This window comes from Pseudopodoces humilis, chromosome 29 (genome assembly GCF_049639895.1).
Source record: "Pseudopodoces humilis isolate 2021_Gansu_Grassland_sample_001 chromosome 29, ASM4963989v1, whole genome shotgun sequence".
In the NCBI taxonomy this organism is placed as follows: domain Eukaryota; kingdom Metazoa; phylum Chordata; class Aves; order Passeriformes; family Paridae; genus Pseudopodoces; species Pseudopodoces humilis.
Window position 1 is genome coordinate 3,761,742 of NC_142228.1, and position 18,085 is coordinate 3,779,826.

General features: G+C 48.8%; 3 protein-coding genes across 4 annotated transcripts; 1 reads left to right on the forward strand and 2 right to left on the reverse strand.

The window, feature by feature from the left end:
* Window positions 1-340: 340 nt before the first annotated feature.
* LOC148182482 (feather keratin 4-like) lies at window positions 341-7,858 on the reverse strand. 2 transcript variants are annotated; one of them, XM_088068030.1, is made up of 2 exons: window positions 7,634-7,858; window positions 341-999 (listed from the first exon to the last, which is right to left on the reverse strand). In XM_088068030.1, the coding sequence occupies exon 2, from the start codon at window positions 976-978 to the stop codon at window positions 637-639; it is 342 nt and encodes a 113-aa protein (XP_087924156.1). In that variant the 5' UTR covers window positions 979-999; window positions 7,634-7,858; the 3' UTR covers window positions 341-636. The 2 variants fall into 2 exon arrangements, with proteins under 2 accessions (XP_087924156.1, XP_087924157.1); XM_088068031.1 differs by lacking the exon at window positions 7,634-7,858 and adding an exon at window positions 1,301-1,399.
* On the forward strand, window positions 2,986-3,831 carry LOC148182483 (feather keratin Cos2-3-like). The gene is made up of 2 exons (XM_088068088.1): window positions 2,986-3,084; window positions 3,386-3,831. The coding sequence occupies exon 2, from the start codon at window positions 3,407-3,409 to the stop codon at window positions 3,746-3,748; it is 342 nt and encodes a 113-aa protein (XP_087924214.1). The 5' UTR covers window positions 2,986-3,084; window positions 3,386-3,406; the 3' UTR covers window positions 3,749-3,831.
* A 6,637-nt stretch (window positions 7,859-14,495) lies between the features above and the next one.
* LOC102104070 (feather keratin 1-like) lies at window positions 14,496-15,649 on the reverse strand. The gene is made up of 2 exons (XM_014262697.2): window positions 15,630-15,649; window positions 14,496-15,239 (listed from the first exon to the last, which is right to left on the reverse strand). Exon 2 carries the CDS (start codon window positions 15,216-15,218, stop codon window positions 14,913-14,915), a length of 306 nt encoding a protein of 101 aa, XP_014118172.2. The 5' UTR covers window positions 15,219-15,239; window positions 15,630-15,649; the 3' UTR covers window positions 14,496-14,912.
* Window positions 15,650-18,085: the final 2,436 nt, after the last annotated feature.

The window sequence follows — 18,085 nt, forward strand, 5'->3', positions numbered from 1 at the left end:
ATCTATCCGTGGTTGCAGCAATGTAAGGATGTTGATTTGGGTTTGGTGAGCCAGATACAGCCCCCCCACCTCAGTCCACTACTGCTAGCTTGGCAAATAGGGCATTCTCCAAGTTGCTTGACCACATTACAGGGCAAAGCATCCTGCCACATTGTCACCTTTCCATCACTCCAGGAAGACCCAGGGCTCTGATCTGTGCCTGCCACATCCCCACAGAGCAACACCTTTCTGTCTGGCTGGGGACAGCGTGGGGAGAGAGAGGGACCACACAGAGGCACAGGCTGGGATGCAGCAAAACTTTAATGAGTTGGAAGAAGGAAAGAAGGTCCTCTGAGTCGGCACCATAGTACAGGGAGCACCAGGGGGATGTAGGAGACTCTGTCCCTTGGCCAGGGTGCAGTTCACACCTTGGATGGGACTCAGCAGTGATCACAGCCCAGGGGAGGACATGAAGGCAAAGACAAGAAAGAACAGGAGGGAAACAGACAAGTTAGACAAGGACCATGGTCTAAAGAGAGCCCAGGCACAGCTCTTCCCAAATGCCATGGATACTCAGTGCCTCTAAATGACCATGCTCAGTCCATTTCCATCTTCTGGGTTCCAGGGGGTCCTGCTGTGGGGCTGTCACCAGCAGCTTTAGCAGATCCTGTTGCAGTGGCGGTTGGTGATGCACGAGAGGTCAAAGCCCCCGGAGCTGATGGGCACTCCCTGAGAGCTGAGGATGCTGCCAACGGCAGCAGAGGTGGAGGATCCCACGGCGGTGTTCTGTGGGAAGGAGCTGAGGATGGGGCCAGGCAGGGTCACCACCACGGGCGAGGGTTCGATGACGACATGGGAGCTCTGGCACTGCCTGACACAGCACTCATTGCAGCTGCTGCCCAGCGGGGTGGGGCCACAGGGCTGGCAGCAAGGGTCACAGGGCCGGTAGCAGGGGGTGCAGGGCTGATAGCAGGGGGTGCAGGGCTGGCAGCTGGACATGGCTCTGGCTCACAGGTGCACCTGGGAGAGAAGAAAGAGACACGATGGGGATGGTGGAGGAGCCACCTCTCCACCCACCACAAGGGAGCCAAGACACAGGCTGGCCTGGGAGATGCAGCCAGTACAGAGAGGACCACACGACCCTTTGCCTGATCCCCACCACTGGGCAAGGACAGATAGACCCACAAAAGAACTTTCTTAGTCAAGAGAACAAGAGTTCCCCCAGCCCAGACCCAACCCTCTCCACACCAAACCTTCTCTCCACCTCCCCTCCCCAAACAGGCAGCCTCAAGCCCAGTATAGGACACAGCTTCCAACTCACTTGCTTCCAAAGGAGAAGAAGAACAGTGGAGTGGATGAGAGAGTGAAAAGCTGGGATGCCTTTTATACCTGTCCTGCACTGCCCCAGGTCCAGAGGAAGTCTCTCTGGAAACAATAATTTTCTGAGAAGCTCATTTCAAGTGCAAAACACTCCAATTAATGATATGGGCTTGTTTTGTTTTCCTGTATGGCTGCATTTCCATTGCCTTCTTTGGCCACACATGTTTCTCCCTGAAGGCTCCTTTTTAGAGACGGGCAGGGACATCCATGGACTTCTGGGACAGAAGCTCATTGGTGCCAGCAGAAGATGAGTCTTGAGTGCCACAGGCATTGCCTGCAGTCTGCGGACATTGGCTTGGGGCACTCCCGTGGGCTTGTTTGCAGCCCCATGGGCAGGAAGGGCCCTGCTGCTCCAAGCCCTGGAATGCTTGCTCAGGTGCCAAAGGATTACCAAATGTGTTGATGTGCCACATCCTCTTCCTCCCCCCTTCCAAAAATCTGTGACTGACACTGGCCATTGCTTTTGCAGGTTGCTCATCAGCGCTGCTGCTCTTGTCTATCTTCCTCTTGATGCTGCTCTTAGGAGTCCTTGGTGCATTTGTTGGGCCTCCTCCACTCCATGGACTCTCTCTGATAGTCCCCTACCAACACAAACAACCTCAGCATGTCCTCTCCCAGGATGCTCCAGCCTTGCCCTCCCAAGAGGTTTCTCTGAGACTCCTTTGCCACAGGCTCAGGGGGAGGCAGTGATGATCCTCCAGAATCTCAGAATAGAAAAGTGAAAAAGTGAAAGGTGCCACTGGAGATGGTCAGGTTTAACCCTCCAGCTCTGACACAACAAAAGTATATTGATCAGGATATTGTCCTATGTCGTTTTCAATGTCCTTAATGGCATTCACCCCACCTCCACAAGCTGCTTGGGCAACTCTCCCAGGCTTGGGCCCATTCTCACAGGAGTTTTTCTTCATGCCTCTTCAGAATTTCCTTTCACATTGCCCCAGTACCTAAACAAGGGCAGGCAAACAGCCCTGCCTCCCCCTGAGCCCTGTGGGCTCATGTGGCAAAGGAGTCTCAGAGAAACCCCTTGGGAGGGCAAGGCTGGAGCATCCTGGGAGAGGACATGCTGAGGTTGTTTGTGTTGGTAGGGGACTATCAGAGAGAGTCCATGGAGTGGAGGAGGCCCAACGAATGCACCAAGGACTCCTAAGAGCAGCATCAAGAGGAAGATAGACAAGAGCAGCAGCGCTGATGAGCAACCTGCAAAAGCAATGGCCAGTGTCAGTCACAGATTTTTGGAAGGGGGGAGGAAGAGGATGTGGCACATCAACACATTTGGTAATCCTTTGGCACCTGAGCAAGCATTCCAGGGCTTGGAGCAGCAGGGCCCTTCCTGCCCATGGGGCTGCAAACAAGCCCACGGGAGTGCCCCAAGCCAATGTCCGCAGACTGCAGGCAATGCCTGTGGCACTCAAGACTCATCTTCTGCTGGCACCAATGAGCTTCTGTCCCAGAAGTCCATGGATGTCCCTGCCCGTCTCTAAAAAGGAGCCTTCAGGGAGAAACATGTGTGGCCAAAGAAGGCAATGGAAATGCAGCCATACAGGAAAACAAAACAAGCCCATATCATTAATTGGAGTGTTTTGCACTTGAAATGAGCTTCTCAGAAAATTATTGTTTCCAGAGAGACTTCCTCTGGACCTGGGGCAGTGCAGGACAGGTATAAAAGGCATCCCAGCTTTTCACTCTCTCATCCACTCCACTGTTCTTCTTCTCCTTTGGAAGCAAGTGAGTTGGAAGCTGTGTCCTATACTGGGCTTGAGGCTGCCTGTTTGGGGAGGGGAGGTGGAGAGAAGGTTTGGTGTGGAGAGGGCTGGGTCTGGGCTGGGGGAACTCTTGTTCTCTTGACTAAGAAAGTTCTTTTGTGGGTCTATCTGTCCTTGCCCAGTGGTGGGGATCAGGCAAAGGGTCGTGTGGTCCTCTCTGTACTGGCTGCATCTCCCAGGCCAGCCTGTGTCTTGGCTCCCTTGTGGTGGGTGGAGAGGTGGCTCCTCCACCATCCCCATCGTGTCTCTTTCTTCTCTCCCAGGTGCACCTGTGAGCCAGAGCCATGTCCAGCTGCCAGCCCTGCACCCCCTGCTATCAGCCCTGCACCCCCTGCTACCGGCCCTGTGACCCTTGCTGCCAGCCCTGTGGCCCCACCCCGCTGGGCAGCAGCTGCAATGAGTGCTGTGTCAGGCAGTGCCAGAGCTCCCATGTCGTCATCGAACCCTCGCCCGTGGTGGTGACCCTGCCTGGCCCCATCCTCAGCTCCTTCCCACAGAACACCGTGGTGGGATCCTCCACCTCTGCTGCCGTTGGCAGCATCCTCAGCTCTCAGGGAGTGCCCATCAGCTCCGGGGGCTTTGACCTCTCGTGCATCACCAACCGCCACTGCAACAGGATCTGCTAAAGCTGCTGGTGACAGCCCCACAGCAGGACCCCCTGGAACCCAGAAGATGGAAATGGACTGAGCATGGTCATTTAGAGGCACTGAGTATCCATGGCATTTGGGAAGAGCTGTGCCTGGGCTCTCTTTAGACCATGGTCCTTGTCTAACTTGTCTGTTTCCCTCCTGTTCTTTCTTGTCTTTGCCTTCATGTCCTCCCCTGGGCTGTGATCATTGCTGAGTCCCATCCAAGGTGTGAACTGCACCCTGGCCAAGGGACAGAGTCTCCTACATCCCCCTGGTGCTCCCTGTACTATGGTGCCGACTCAGAGGACCTTCTTTCCTTCTTCCAACTCATTAAAGTTTTGCTGCATCCCAGCCTGTGCCTCTGTGTGGTCCCTCTCTCTCCCCACGCTGTCCCCAGCTGCCAGACAGAAAGGTGTTGCTCTGTGAGGATGTGGCAGGCACAGATCAGAGCCCTGGGTCTTCCTGGAGTGATGGAGGTGTGGGACACGGGCTCCTGCCTACACTGTGCTCCTGGTAACTGAGGAAAATAGTCCTGTCTCTCACAGAGTCAGGAGCCATGAGGCTCTGCCTGACTGCACCCCAAATGCAAATTCCCCCCCTCAGCCTTTGAGATCACCCTGCAGATGACCGGGAGCCCAACCAGTCTTCTCATGAGGTGTCCATTCCCCCCAGCTGCATGGTAGTTGGGAGGAAAGAGTTAAAATGGAAAAATGGCAAGGAGAAAGAAAATAAGTTGGTTTTAGAGTTCTTTTCACTCAAAGCCAAAATTGCACCTGAGAGATGCTAAAAATACTCAGTGTGGAAATTTCACTCGTTTGTGTTTGCTCTGGATTGTTTTCTGCCTGCTGAAACAGAATTCTCTCAGAAAAGATAACAGGATGTTGTTAAAAACTTCAAAGCATTTTTCCCATAGGCTTGGGCTTTCTTGTCTCAGGGGATGTGAGTTCAGAAGCTCAGAGATTATAAAAACACAGCCTTGTGAAAGAATGGACCTGCATCAGGTTCTGAGTTAAGCAGGGCACAGGCCTCTTGCACAATGCCTTTTGTCCCTTATAAAATGGAATAAGCTCAGCAGTGTCTGTCTCCCCATTTTGCCAGCATGGTGATGGAATACATCTGCCTTTTATGCTTTAGGTGTAGATTTTGGCCATTTTGGTTGCTTGCATGTATTTCAGTTCGCACATTTGGTGTAGTCAGCAACTGCCAAGAGCAACCACGCCATGGCTGCAGAAAAGGTCAGGGAGTGGCGAGGTTGTGACAGTGACTCCCCACATTTTGGGATGGGCCAGCACAGAGCACTGAGCCTCTGTGTCTGCTTTCCCAGCAACAATGGCTCTGCCATGGCTTGAAGTTGATGAAGCAGCTCTGGTCACTCCACAGTCAATTTGGTTGGGTGAGAATAACCATGGAAAGCTGTTGCATATAGGTAAAACCTTATGAAGCAAGGGCCTTCTTTCCCTTGTACAATCATGGCTCAGGCCTGCTATTCAGCTAAGCAGAAAAGGACTATGGGAAAGTGACTCAGCTGAATTGGAGCTAGAAAACCAAGTTATATAACCATTATATGCTCACAGCGTGGTTTATAGTGGTTGGTTGAATTATATTTGTTACACTTAAACATAATGTTTAATGTTTAATGTTTATAAACCTGATAATGGGCTAACTGCTTTAAAAGGCTTGGGTTTTGCTCTCCTTTGCACCTGCCTGGTGCAAAGCATTGTTTTGCTTCATATAGAAAGCAGCATCTAAGTCTGCTCAGAAATTAGCAGGGAGGTTGGGACGGTCATTAGTCACTGGCCTCAGATCTTTTCACCATGAGGTTACAGCCACACAGAACCAGGTGAGAGAGCTGAAAGAGGAAAACCGTGTTTTAAACCATGCAAAGGAATTTATGTGAGAAGTATATCCTGCTCCAAAGGAGCAATGCTGTGAGCAGCAAAGCACTATAGAACAGCTGCAGGGGCACATTGCTAACAAACAGGCAAAAATATAGGAAAAGTAAGGTCTTGAATTCCCAAGTTTATGTGTTTTTTAAGGAATCCTCATGGGATCCTGAGGCCTGGGATGAAAATACCTGGACGAACTCCAAGACTGAGTCTGAGGCAAACTCAGCAGATAAAGACATGGTAGAAGCACATCCCCTCATGCAAAGGGAGGGGCAGCAGGGTCTGCAGGCAGAGGGGTAAAGGTGACATGGCCCTACACCCCAGAGGAGTTATAGAAGCTTGCCTGCAGAAGAGCAGCAAGAGCACACTGCCACAGATTTTCTGAGCTTGGGATGGTGGCGCTACATCTATTCCTTTATTAGTGGGTGAAAAGGATCTCTTATCTCCTATAGCCACTGCTAATAAGGTCCAACAGGGGTATGCTCAGCTATGGACTATCAGGGGGCCTGAGGAACAAGATACTGCTTGCACCTACACTATGTGGAGTGGTTTGGACAGAAAACACACATCCTGCTGAGTCAGTGTGGTCTTTTGGGATCTGGTGCACTATGGAAGAAGGCATTAGTTTGCTGCAGCAGATGGGAGCAGCTCATGCCCTGATCACAGGGTCTGATCCTGATGAAAAGGCACTAACAAGAAGTATCAAAATGCAGTTTGTAAAGGGGGCACCTGATGAATTTAAAGGAGCAGTCACATGCTACTGGTAACATAAGTGCCTTAACAAATGCCTTGAGGGATATTGGAGCTGTGATCCCAGAGCTGGCTATGCAGGTAGTGAGGGAGGATAGGCCAGCAAAGCTGAGAAGCATCACCTCATGGGAGACAAGGAAATAAATGTGGAACAATTGCAGGCAAGCCACTGTTCCACAGTCAGAAATAGATGGAGTTACAACATCAGAAATGTTTTGCCATTGGCAAAAGTTGACATCTGCAGAAAGAAATAATCCCCCCCAGCACCCCTCCTACCACTGCAAAGCACCACAACTCCTGGCAGATGCCAAAGCAGCAGGAGCAGCAGGTTGGTGGGTCCCCACAAACAGCAGCACTGTAGCCTCTCACTGGGAGCAGGTCATTAGCCATGAGGCTCCCGTGTTCCTCTAACTATGAAGTGGCATCTGGGGGAACTCTGCATGTGTCAGTTCTGGATACAGGTGCAAGAATTACTGCATTACATGGTGATATTGCTGCTAATGATGAGACTTCCCAGACCTGTGCCCTGGGGAGCAGTTCCACCCCCACCCTCCAAGCTAAGGTACTCTAACGATAGGAGACACCACCCCAGTTGTCATGAAACTGTTAATTGCCCCAGTTAAAGAATATATCTTTGGCATAGCTGTGCTGGCAGGGTGGGCTGTTGAAACACTGAATGATCACTTTTGTTTCAGGACTCCACAAATGGGATTTCCCACTCAATCTATGTCTGCTTTGTGTGGGCTCCCAGTGTCCTGAATGGGTGTGCTTGAGGTTGCCCAAAAGATCACCAGCACGGGTATAAGCAAAAGTCAGATTTAATATTAAACCACAAAGCACAACAGATTTTTTGGCAAGATTCACTCTACTTACAAAGGGAAACTAAGGCACAAGGGGGAAGCAAGCAACAACAAAACCAAACAAAATCTAGGCAATAAAAACAGAAATTAATTGAAGTTACCTAGGGATGTGTGTAAAAGTGTAAACCAGGATGAAAAGGAATGCATCCTAAAGCTTAACAACACTTAACAGTACTTTTAACTTAACTTATACCTTAATTTATATCTTAACCTTAACAATCCAACAGAGAAATAACACTTAATAGCACTTAGCCTAAATTATAACTGTAACTTGACCTAACTTCCAGATTTGCTATAGCATATGCACAGAGCATATACACACAGACACAGAGTGCAAGATAATGTACCTGTGAAAAATTCCCTCAGAGGTCAGTGAAAATACTCACTTCAGAAGTTTGCATCTCCTGACAGGTGAAGGATCAGGCCTCGAGGAGTGACGGTATCAGCCCAGGACATGTTGTGGTTCGGTGATCCTCCAGGTATAGCAAACCTGAGGGTTTGCTGGCTCTGAGGCCCCCTCAGAGGGAAATTGCTGGTCACAGCCCCCTGCAGGCCAGGAGAGCTCAACCAGCCCCATTTTGGAGCTCTGTTTATAGGGGCACAATAGAATGGGCTTTAGTCATAACAGTGTTTCATCCTGGCCACAGTTTGGGTCAGAACTTTCTTTGAAAGTGTGAGAACAGGAATGGTATGCCATTCAGGACAGAGAAATATTTTCCAAGGCTGGTCATGAGAAAAACAGAAGCTTGTTAGGAGTTCCTGGGAGTGGACAGTGTTTTATTAATAAGCTCAGAAAGATCTGAGCCCAGGTGGTGTTTTCAAGGACGAGGCCTAACAAACATTTTCTCAGATCACACTGCAGCCTGGAAAGGAGTTAAGGGGGAATGCACACCACAGGATCCTGTTGCACTTCCAGTGCCTGCCAAGGCGGTGAATGTAAAGCAGTATTCTGTTCCAGGGAGTAGGGGACATCACTGAGCCAACTCCTGCACTCCAAGGAGTGGCACTCATTGGAGACACCATGACTACTTTTAATGACTTTATTTGGGCTATTTGAAAATCGGATGGTACTTGTAGAGTCACTGTTGATTGCAGGGACTTGAATAAAGTCATCTCCCCCCTCACAGTTACTGCACCAGACATGGTTACCCTCATGGGAAAAAACAGTAAAGCTTTACGTCCCTGGAAAGTGGTAATGGATCTTGCCAATGCTTTCTTTTCCATAGCCATTGCTTCAGAGAGTCAGGGCCAGTTTGCCTCTACCTGGCAACAAAAGCAATACACTCTTCAGGTATTGCCTCAGGGACACAAATACTGTCTCTCCATTTGCCAGCAAATGGTGGTAACAGACGCAGTGCTGTGGTTGGGTGCTGTCAGTGTTTACCATTCTATTGATGATCTATTGATTACAGCAGAGTCATGACAAGAAACTGAGGCAACTGCTGAACCCCAGACAGCCCTCTTACTCTACCAGGGATGCAGAAAATACAGGGCCCTGGTACTATTATGCATTTTTGGGGGATAGTATGGCATGGACAGCCTAGAGAAAAACTGAAGAGTCCAGCAGTTCCTGTGTACCAATCAAGATGAAACAACTGCAGACCTTCCTGGGGCTTTCAGAGTGCTGGAGAACTTCCATTCTATACCTGGCAGTGCTGGTGCCTCCCTGCAGAAACTGGCTGGGAAGAAAGTTGTTTGGCACTGGGTCTCAAGCACCACTCAGAACCTCTTGATGCCCCAGGAATGCTTTGATTGGGTGTCTCCAGCTGTACATTTAAGGGCATTACACAGGCCCTGGGGGAGAATTCAGCAGGGTCATGGGGCTCTGACTACCTGCCAGGTTACTTACATTGGCCCTCTACCTCCATAAAGGGGTGGTGTTTTATATTCACTGCTGTGGAGAAGGTGTCAAGATTGCTCTTTGCTAAACTCACCAAATACTCTCCATCCTCTGTCAATATCAGATTCTTGAGTTCTTGAATTTCAGGTATCTTTGACAAATACCTAGGCCTCATCTAGGGGTGTGTCTTGTTTTAAGACAGTTTAAGAGTAAAATGGGTTACATCCCCCTATAGTTTAAACCAACCCCTTTTGACCAATAGGGAGAAATGAATACAAGTAGATAAAAGTGAAAAAATATAAGTTTTTTAAAAACAAAATAGCAACAGGCAAAAAAATAACCATAATAGTCACTGGTTGCAAAGTTGCTGTAATCTCTCAGATTCCTCAGGAATAAAGAAAAAATACAGGAGTAACCCTTTTCCCAAGATGGTGCCTTCCACAGATGACCATATTGTGGGGAGACAAAGGGAAAATGGCATAAACAGCCATCCCCAGGACAGTACAGTTCAGCAGATACAAAGAATATGGTGGACAAACCCCACTTGCTCAACCTTCCCCCTGAACAAAAAATATCTGGGAAGGTAGGAGTTTATAAAGCAGTTGTAGTGGCAGATGGGAATCACTGACATTTCCCAGGGAGCTCTGGCCCCGCTGGTGTCAGCCTCCGAGCCTCTGACAGTGTTGGTGCTGCTGTTTCTGAGTTGTTGGGATGTTTCTTGAGGGTAAGGGGGAGAAATGGTCTCCCCAAGCACCAAAAATGGCATCCCCTGTCCCCAGCCAGCTCTGGCCCTAATAAGTGCTGCAAAAGTTACCCGAAACAGTTTTTGATTGCAAAATCGAAGGTTGCTACTGCTGCGAGTCCAGAAACCTGCCTGAAACAGCCCCCTCCAGAGGCTGGAGAGAAGAGAAACATTACAAAGCACAGTACAAAGAAAGTACAAAGAGGAGCCTCTGACTTGAGCAAGGTCTACAAGGCAAGAGAGTCTGCCTGCATGCTTGGACCTTAAATAGCCCAGCCCTCACCTGCTTCATAGTTCTGTTTTCACCTGCACCGCAGAGTCTCAAGGAGACAGTAACAGCTTTGGACACAGATAGATATGGAATACAGTGATATTTTCAGCTACACAGGACAGGAGAATGTTGGAACTGTTCTTGGTGCCACAAACCTCCCATCAAATTGAAGTCTGAAAAAGCAGAAACCAAACCTCTTCAATCTGTGTGGGCCATCACCCCATCTCAAGCTACCAAGCCTGGAATAATTTTAGCTGAAGGAGCTGGACTACAGATTAGTATTAGTAGAATGGGATAACACTCCTGTTTTTCTTCCTTAGCTGTGATGGCTCATTGCGCTTTGTAAAATTGCACAACAGGCACATGCTCTGGATGCATTTGTACAGGACTGTGGGAATCAGCCTTGCTGAGACACAGGACCAAAAAGACTTCACCCCTGAAGCCCCAGGTGTTAACTTCAAACCCTGGGAAACATTTGTTGAGGTTGAGGTGAGCTTGAAAGACCTGCCCATCATCCCCTAGTGTTATTTTGTTAAATTATGCTGATTATTCCAAGTTCTTCTCCCCTATTGGTTACTAGTTTCCCATATATGGTTATGTTTCTAGAATGTTCCACCCCAGTGTTATATATTGTTACTTCTCCTTCATTTCTGGTCTTTAGAATCTGTCCCTATAGGTGTGTGGGTTATGGGTCTCATCCCTACTTTACTTTCCTTATTAAAGTTCTTTTATTTTTGGGCACTCCATTGAACCCACTCCTTTTATTTGCACCTCAGCTGCCCTGTGTCAGGGGACCCTAAAGCTTTAAGGATTGTTGTGGTCACCCTCATGGCAACACAGGATTACTCTATATATACTTGTGTATTTATTTATTGTGTATTTATTTATTGTAAAGGTAAGGTTTTCCTTTTAATTCTCCGCGTAGAAAATACAGAGTACCTGAGGTATACCTCCACCTAAAGTGTAAACTGGACATCAGAGGCAATTGTTGCCCAAAATGTAAGAGTAACTGCACTGCACCTGGAATCTGTGTGATTCTGCCACTCTGCTGCACTTCTTTCAGCTAGGCTGGGCTGGGCTCTTTTCAACTCAGCTAGAATGGACACTCCATTTTGTTCTGCCCCTGTTCCCCAATGTTTTTTCTGCCCAGAGAGGGCATTAAACCATGGAAATATGTTTGCCATGGCATATAGTTTGTTCTTCTGAGTCACCTTAGGGGTGGGGGCCAGGTGGCATTCTGTCTTTTCTGGTTTCATAGGTAAACCACTTTTCTCTATATAGTGCTGTTTGTGAGTTTTGTCTCAGTAAAATTGTGAGTCTAACATTTTTAATTTCTCACAGTATTCTTTTTATTTTTCCCACCACTGTTGTGGGAAAGAAGGGTGTCAAACAGTCTTAACTTTACCCCACTGTGTTTTTAAACCATTACACATTGGAGAGGCCAGTGTCAGTGAGCACAAGAGACTAGTCATGCTGGAGGAAAGAGGCACTTTTGCTCTTATCAGATATACAACTTCGGTGCTGTTTTCTGGTGCCAGCACGGGGAAGGCCAACACACATCTGCTCTTGTATCCCACAGCAGCTGGTCCCAAGCAGAACAGTCAACTCAGCACATGGTTCAACACTGTGGGGAAATGCAGTCTCCAGCAGCCAGAGGAATTTCCAGTCTCTAATAACAGTTAGTTCCTCTGTGCTTGTCGTGGTTTTAAACCAATAACTAAGAAAATTACTTATTTCTTGCTGTGAGATATGGATTAGAACAAGAGCAAAACAGGCATAAAACTTAAAAGGGAAAAAAAAGAAAGTTTATTGACAAACTACAATAAGAACACCAGAATAAACTTCCAGAAAAACCTTTTCATCCCCTGTCTACCCACTATTCCCTTGTTCACACGACAAAAGAGACAAAACCTTTGGAACTTTGATGGTTAAAACAGTCCCAATTCTTGCTACAGTCTTTTCACCAGTCTTTATAGAGAAACAGAAGTTTCTTCCTGTTAATTTATGGAGTTTCTCACAAGAAAAACTATTTTTGTTATAGTTTTCCATTGCTCTAATGTTAGCTGCCCAGAGCTGCTGTTATTAGAGCCCACTCCTCCCATTTTTCACATCACTCTCAAGTGTGTATGGGCCATGAGTCTAGGGATGGGATTTTTAAGGATAAGTTATTCAAAGACAAAAAAAAAGTCTTCTTCATCTGTTTCCGTGAGCTTCACCAGAAAACAGTTTTCTCATTGCCTCTCAAGGCTTCAAATCTTCCAGCACTTCACTGTACCATAATTACTCTACTTTTTACTCAAAATTTACACTTTGAACACTCTATTCCTCCCTATATACTGTCATGAATTAAAGGAGTGTTTTCAAGACCTTATTGTCCATTTCCATAGTTTTAACAGAAAGATATTTCAGCTTAATTAAAGCATCTTCTTAATTCTCTACCTTTTCTGAAGCTTCTTTTCTTTCCTGTCACTAGCAGTTTATAAAGTCTCTTTTCATGTTGATCACTCTCTTTTCTCTGTCTGGATAAAAAGATTAATCCGCAAGTCTCATCTGGGAAATGAAAGAGTTAAAATCTTGCCCAGGCTGTTGTAGGTAGTTCTGTGGCCTCGGCCGGTGCAGGAGCTGGAGCCGTCTGCGATGGAAAGTTCCTCATGGCTGCTCTGAAGAGTGCAGTCGCCGCGCCCAGCCCGCTGCAGGCCCAGGGCCTCTCTCCTTCTTCACTCAGCAGTCTTCAGTGAATCCAGCCACAGCAAAAAACCTGCAGCCGAGCCAGAGATCGGCTCGGCCCGGCCCGGCCGGAGCCCGGAGAAAACCCCCTCCACAGGGCCCGCATCCCCCGGCCGGGAGACGCTGGGCCCAGCCCAGTCCCCGCCCGGCCACATGGCCTGGGCAGGGAGCGGGAAGCCTGGGGCTCTGCCGCCCTTCCCAGCCAGGAAACAAAGAGAACCAAGAGAGCTCTGGTTTTACACTTTAAGGTAGGGTTCACAAGTTGATCCCACTTTTCAATGGCCTAAACTGCTGTCAGTTCTCAGCAATGACCGATAATTGGTCAGGAGAAAAGACGCCAGGCAGATCCCAGCAACTTAAACTTTCTTAAAGGTAAAGTAACTCCATGACAGCTGTCCATGCTGCCCTGGTGCAGGCACCTTCTTTGTCTGGGCAAAAGCCTGGAAAAGAGAGGTGTTCCTGTGCAAGGGAAACAGAGATGGTGAAGGGTTGGAGGGGAAGCTGGGATGAGAGGCTTAGGTCACTTGGCCTGTTCAGAGGAGGAGGAGTTGGAGGAGACCAAGAGAAGACCTCATCCCAGTCTACAGCTTCCTCATGAGGGGGAGTGGATGGGCAAGCACTGATCTTTTCTTTCTGGTGACCAGTGACAGGACATGAGGGAATGGCTGGAGCTGTGTTTGGGCAGATTTAGTTTGAATATCAGGAAAAGAGTCTTCCCCTAGAGGGTGGTCAGATATTGAACAGGGTCCCCAGGAAATGGTCACAGTTCCAAGGCTCTTGAGAAGAGCTCAAGAAACATTTGGACAACGTTATCAGGCACAGGGTGGAATGGCTGTGGTGTCTGCGCAGGGCAAGGATTTGGACTCTATAATCCTTGTGGGTGCCTTCCGGGGTATTCAGTGATTCTATGGAGGCTGAGCTCTGGGCACAGTTGCTACTTCACTCCACAGCCAGACATCTCCAGTCAATGAACCTCTTTCTGATAGCAGCCATTCTTCAGAGGATGGACAAAGTGGTGAAAGATTCCGTGGTGGAACTTTTATCTCTCCATGTCCCAAGACCACATTCCTTGTAGACTATACTTGCCTACATTGACCTGGTCTCACTGCAATGTTCCAAGGGCTGAAAGAAGTTGTTAAAGGCTACACCAACTCCAACAGTTCAATGTCAAAAACTTTTTTGGTCTTCACAGAGATTTTTATCACACCAAAAAAAAAGGAGGAATTGTTTCCAGGTGGAACATTTAAGCATAACAAAAGGATTCTGGCATGCAGTTTTTGTGGGTAGTGGACCCTCTAACCACAAAGAAGTGGAAATTTCATGGCATGGAAAGAATTGGCAGATGTGGACCAAGTTATCCTGGTGCACTAGAGAAAGAGAGGTGTTTCACATGAATTTTCCCTCCACAGAGATTAAAGTTGGCCATGGATGCCATTAGCAATAAAATCCCTTTGGCATCTGGAATATCATTATCCTGCTAGCTTTGCAAGATTTAGAAGGCAGAAAGTAACCCAATGTCTGACTAAGCAAACTGGATGTAAGCCTGTGTTACCACTCGCTTCAGAGGCAGCCCCAAACACCTCCTCCCGAAACAAAGATTGAGCAACATCTCTTTCCCTGGTCATCTTGGGAGAGCATTTGCAGGGGAAATGACACAGAGGCAATGGCTCAAATGCAGCATAACTTTAATGAATCAGGAGAGGGAAATTAGATCATTTTGAGCAATGGTCATAGTGCTGTGAGCACAAGGGACAGATAAGAGATTGTGCCCCATGGCTGTGGCTGAGAACTCTCTAGAAGTCCATCTGCCTGCCCTACAGAGGGAGCAGGGCCAGCAGGTCCTCCCCAGGATGGCTGTGTGGGGCTCACAGCCCAGGGGAGCACAAGGGAGCAGGGACACAGGAGGGGAAGGAGAGAGAGGCAGAAGACAGAGGCAGGGATGGGCTGTGCTTCCCGAGAGTCCTTTTGCAAGTGGTGCTGGGGTTGCTCAGCCATTCAGGATACAACAAACTGATGCTCCATCTCCAGTGAAGTACCATCTTGTTGAGTCCTTAGGTTCATACCTTGGAATCATTGCCAGCAGCTTCAGCAGGGGAGGCACCTCGTGCCACAGAGGCCACTGCCCAAGCCCGAGAGGCCAAAGCCCCCGGAGCTGATGGGCACTCCCTGAGAGCTGAGGATGCTGCCAACAGCAGCTGAGGTGGAGGATCCCACGGCGGTGTTCTGTGGGAAGGAGCTGAGGATGGGGCCGGGCAGGGTCACCACCACGGGCGAGGGCTGGATGGCCACGGTGGAGTCCTGGCACTGCCTGACACAGGGCTCGTTGCAGCTGCTGCCCAGCGGGGTGGGGCCGCAGGGCTGGCAGGGCCGGCACGGGGTGTAGCAGGACATGTCTTGGGGCTGTAGATGTACCTGGCAGACAGAGAAAGGGGGTAGAAAAGCGTAAGAGGCAAGTGACTAGAAGCCTGTAGAACACCACCACAAGGGAGAGAAGACATGAGCTCACACAAAGAGCTGGAAGGATCATAGGGAGGCCCACACGCTTCTCCTTCTCCCAGAGCCTGAAAGAGACTTGCAAAACACAACCAAGCCCCAGGAGATCCCTTCCTAGCCCATATCACAGGAGACACCTAACTGAGCTCCAACTTCTCTCCATTGTCACCCCTTTTGTACCCTTCCCTCTCCCATAGAAAGCAACCCCAGAATCAGGTAGAGAAGAAAGAGACAGTTTTGTGCTGAAAAATCTCGTGGAAGGGTAATGATGAGAATGAATAAAAGAAGAATAAAGAGCTTCAGAATTACCTTGTTCCGAAGGAGATTGTGTGGAGGAGAGGAGTGGATGAGAGAGTGAGGAGACGGAACAGCTTTTATACTGCTCCTGTGCTGCCCCAGGCCCACAGTCACTGCATGAGGACAGTAATTTTCCAACAGACTCATCTCCAAAGCAAAATATCCCACCCTAAAGCCCCAGGTTGTGTTTTGTTTTCCATCACCATTGCCAGTACATTTCCTCATTACTGACATGCCCATTATGCTATGTATACTCCTTTCAAGTTCCAGGATGACAGATCCAATGATTTCCCAAGATGGATCATGCCACTGTCACCAGAAGATGCACCCTCAAGTGCAGGAGGGGTCTGTGCAGATGTGGAACATGGAACTGAGAAATTTGGCAATGTTCCTTTCAAACCCCATTACAGAAAGGTTTGACTATCCCCCCGCCAATGCAGGAGTCTGTCCGGGGTACACAAAGGCAGCTGTGCTTAATGATGTAACTTATCCTTCTCCCTCAATCCTTTACAGATTTACTTGGAACAGTCATCCCCTCCCATGGCAGTTTCTGGGGGACTCAAATCACTGCCTTCAATCACCATAAAGAAAGAAAATGTCACCCTTCCTAAGGACCATGATTACAGTTGTGGTGGAGTCAGGTCTCTCCTCACTATATGAGGGGTGTGTTGGGGCTTGGCACAACACCTTGTTTGTTCCATTCTCCTCACAGTGCCATGAACTTTAGCTGCATGCCTTAAACCCTGACCAGCAGGAGTGACTTTCCCAAAACATGTTGACTGTCCTGCGAGCCCCTGAAGCTATGGGAGTGTTGGCAAGAAGGTCACACTGACAGCAATGGCTGTTGTGGCTGCCTGAAGCTGTGTACTTGGATACAGCCCAGTGCTTGCACCAGCTTTCCTGGGTTATGGGTGGATCTGCCCTTGCTGGAGGGCAATTGTGTCCCTGCAAGGGACATGGGTCTACAGACACCACACACCTCTGGCTTGGCCTCACACCAAAAGGCTGACACAAGGCCAACCCAAAATTAGAGCATGACTCGCCACAAGTAGGGAGAGTCTCTCCCTGGAAATTTGCCTACTGAAGGCATTCCCTTGCCCTCCTGGGACGCGTCCCAGCCGCCTCCATGTCTTCAGGGCAGAGAAGTGCATCACTCCTTGATGTGGTTTGAGAGCTGGTTTTGTACCCAGGGCCCTTATGAGCACATCCCCTCCCTCAATGTTCTCAGGTACGTGGCACTGCAGGGGTTGTCACTGACAGCCTTCATTTACCAGGGAATTGGACAAGTTCCTGCTTCCCCAAGGGTGCTGGGTTGCTCTCCAAGCAAGTCTTTTTGGGTATGGGAAATGAGGTATGCTGAAGCACAAATGCCAGGAGAATACTCAATGCATGAGACCATTGATGAGCCCCAACCAGTGGGGAGATGTTTTCTGCAACCCCTTCTATCCCTCCACAGAGCATTCAGGAGAGCTCCTCAACACAGCATGGTATCTCTGGCCAGGAGAACAAGGCTTGTGCAGCTTCTCCACCCTCCAAGTCTTTCCCAAGGTACATCTCTCACAAAAGAGAGCTGAGAGCTCTAAGATTGTAACATATTTCAGTCTGCAGACCATACTGCTGGAAGAGGTTTTTCATTTCCAAGTGCAGATCTCGTCATTTGTCCTTCTTGAATGCTAGAGGGCTCCTGTGGCCCAGTTCTCCAGACAATCACTTTATAGAATACTTGCTTTGTAGAAGCCATGACCTGGAATTCATTAGCAGGCTTTCACTGGTTGACTCTTGTCAGGCAGTCTTTTTTTTGACACCCATTCACTGCAGGGAAGGCTCCCCCACCTTCTCAGAACTCTTTTAGGGGATGCAGCAGCCTGGGAGATCTTGTAGGTGAAGACTCAGAGAGTCATTGTCTTCTCTGTCTCCACACTTCTTAGATTATCTTCTGTCATCTGAAAGACACCCCCTTCCTAAGCAGCCCAGGATATTGTCAGATCAGAATGACAGAAATGTGCCATTTCCACAAGGGCCCAGGGCTGTCTCATGGTGCCCTCCAGAACCCCTGTCCTCTGCTGTGAAGGTCTTTGGCAGCCATTCAGCTCCAGCCTGCAGTGGGGAGCAGATTTTTCTTCCCCCAGTGCAGGACGTTGGATAAAGGAGTTAAGCAGTGCTGGCCCCAGTCTAGGCCCTGCAGTGCACGAGGTGTGAGTGTCTGCCAGCTGGACTTTGTGCCCCTTGTCCCAACCCTTGGAGACCAACAATTTCACAGATTTCTGTCCTCTGTACTACCCTTTTCCCCAGACAATATTTTGTCAATTTGTCTCTAAGGATTGTTACAGGCAACAGCATCAAAGGCCTAAGTTAGACAAGATTAACATTTGCTGAACTTCCTTCACCCACCAGAGCCAGGCACAAAATCAGACAATGCAATGAGATTTGTCAAGCCTCTGGAAATCCATGCTGACACCTCATTGGCA

What these genes read in the sequence shown, in the direction of transcription:
- LOC148182482 (XM_088068030.1), bottom strand. Translation starts at nt 978, where the DNA reads ATGTCCAGCTGCCAGCCCTGCACCCCCTGCTATCAGCCCTGCACCCCC.
- LOC148182483 (XM_088068088.1), top strand. Translation starts at nt 3,407, where the DNA reads ATGTCCAGCTGCCAGCCCTGCACCCCCTGCTATCAGCCCTGCACCCCC.
- LOC102104070 (XM_014262697.2), bottom strand. Translation starts at nt 15,218, where the DNA reads ATGTCCTGCTACACCCCGTGCCGGCCCTGCCAGCCCTGCGGCCCCACC.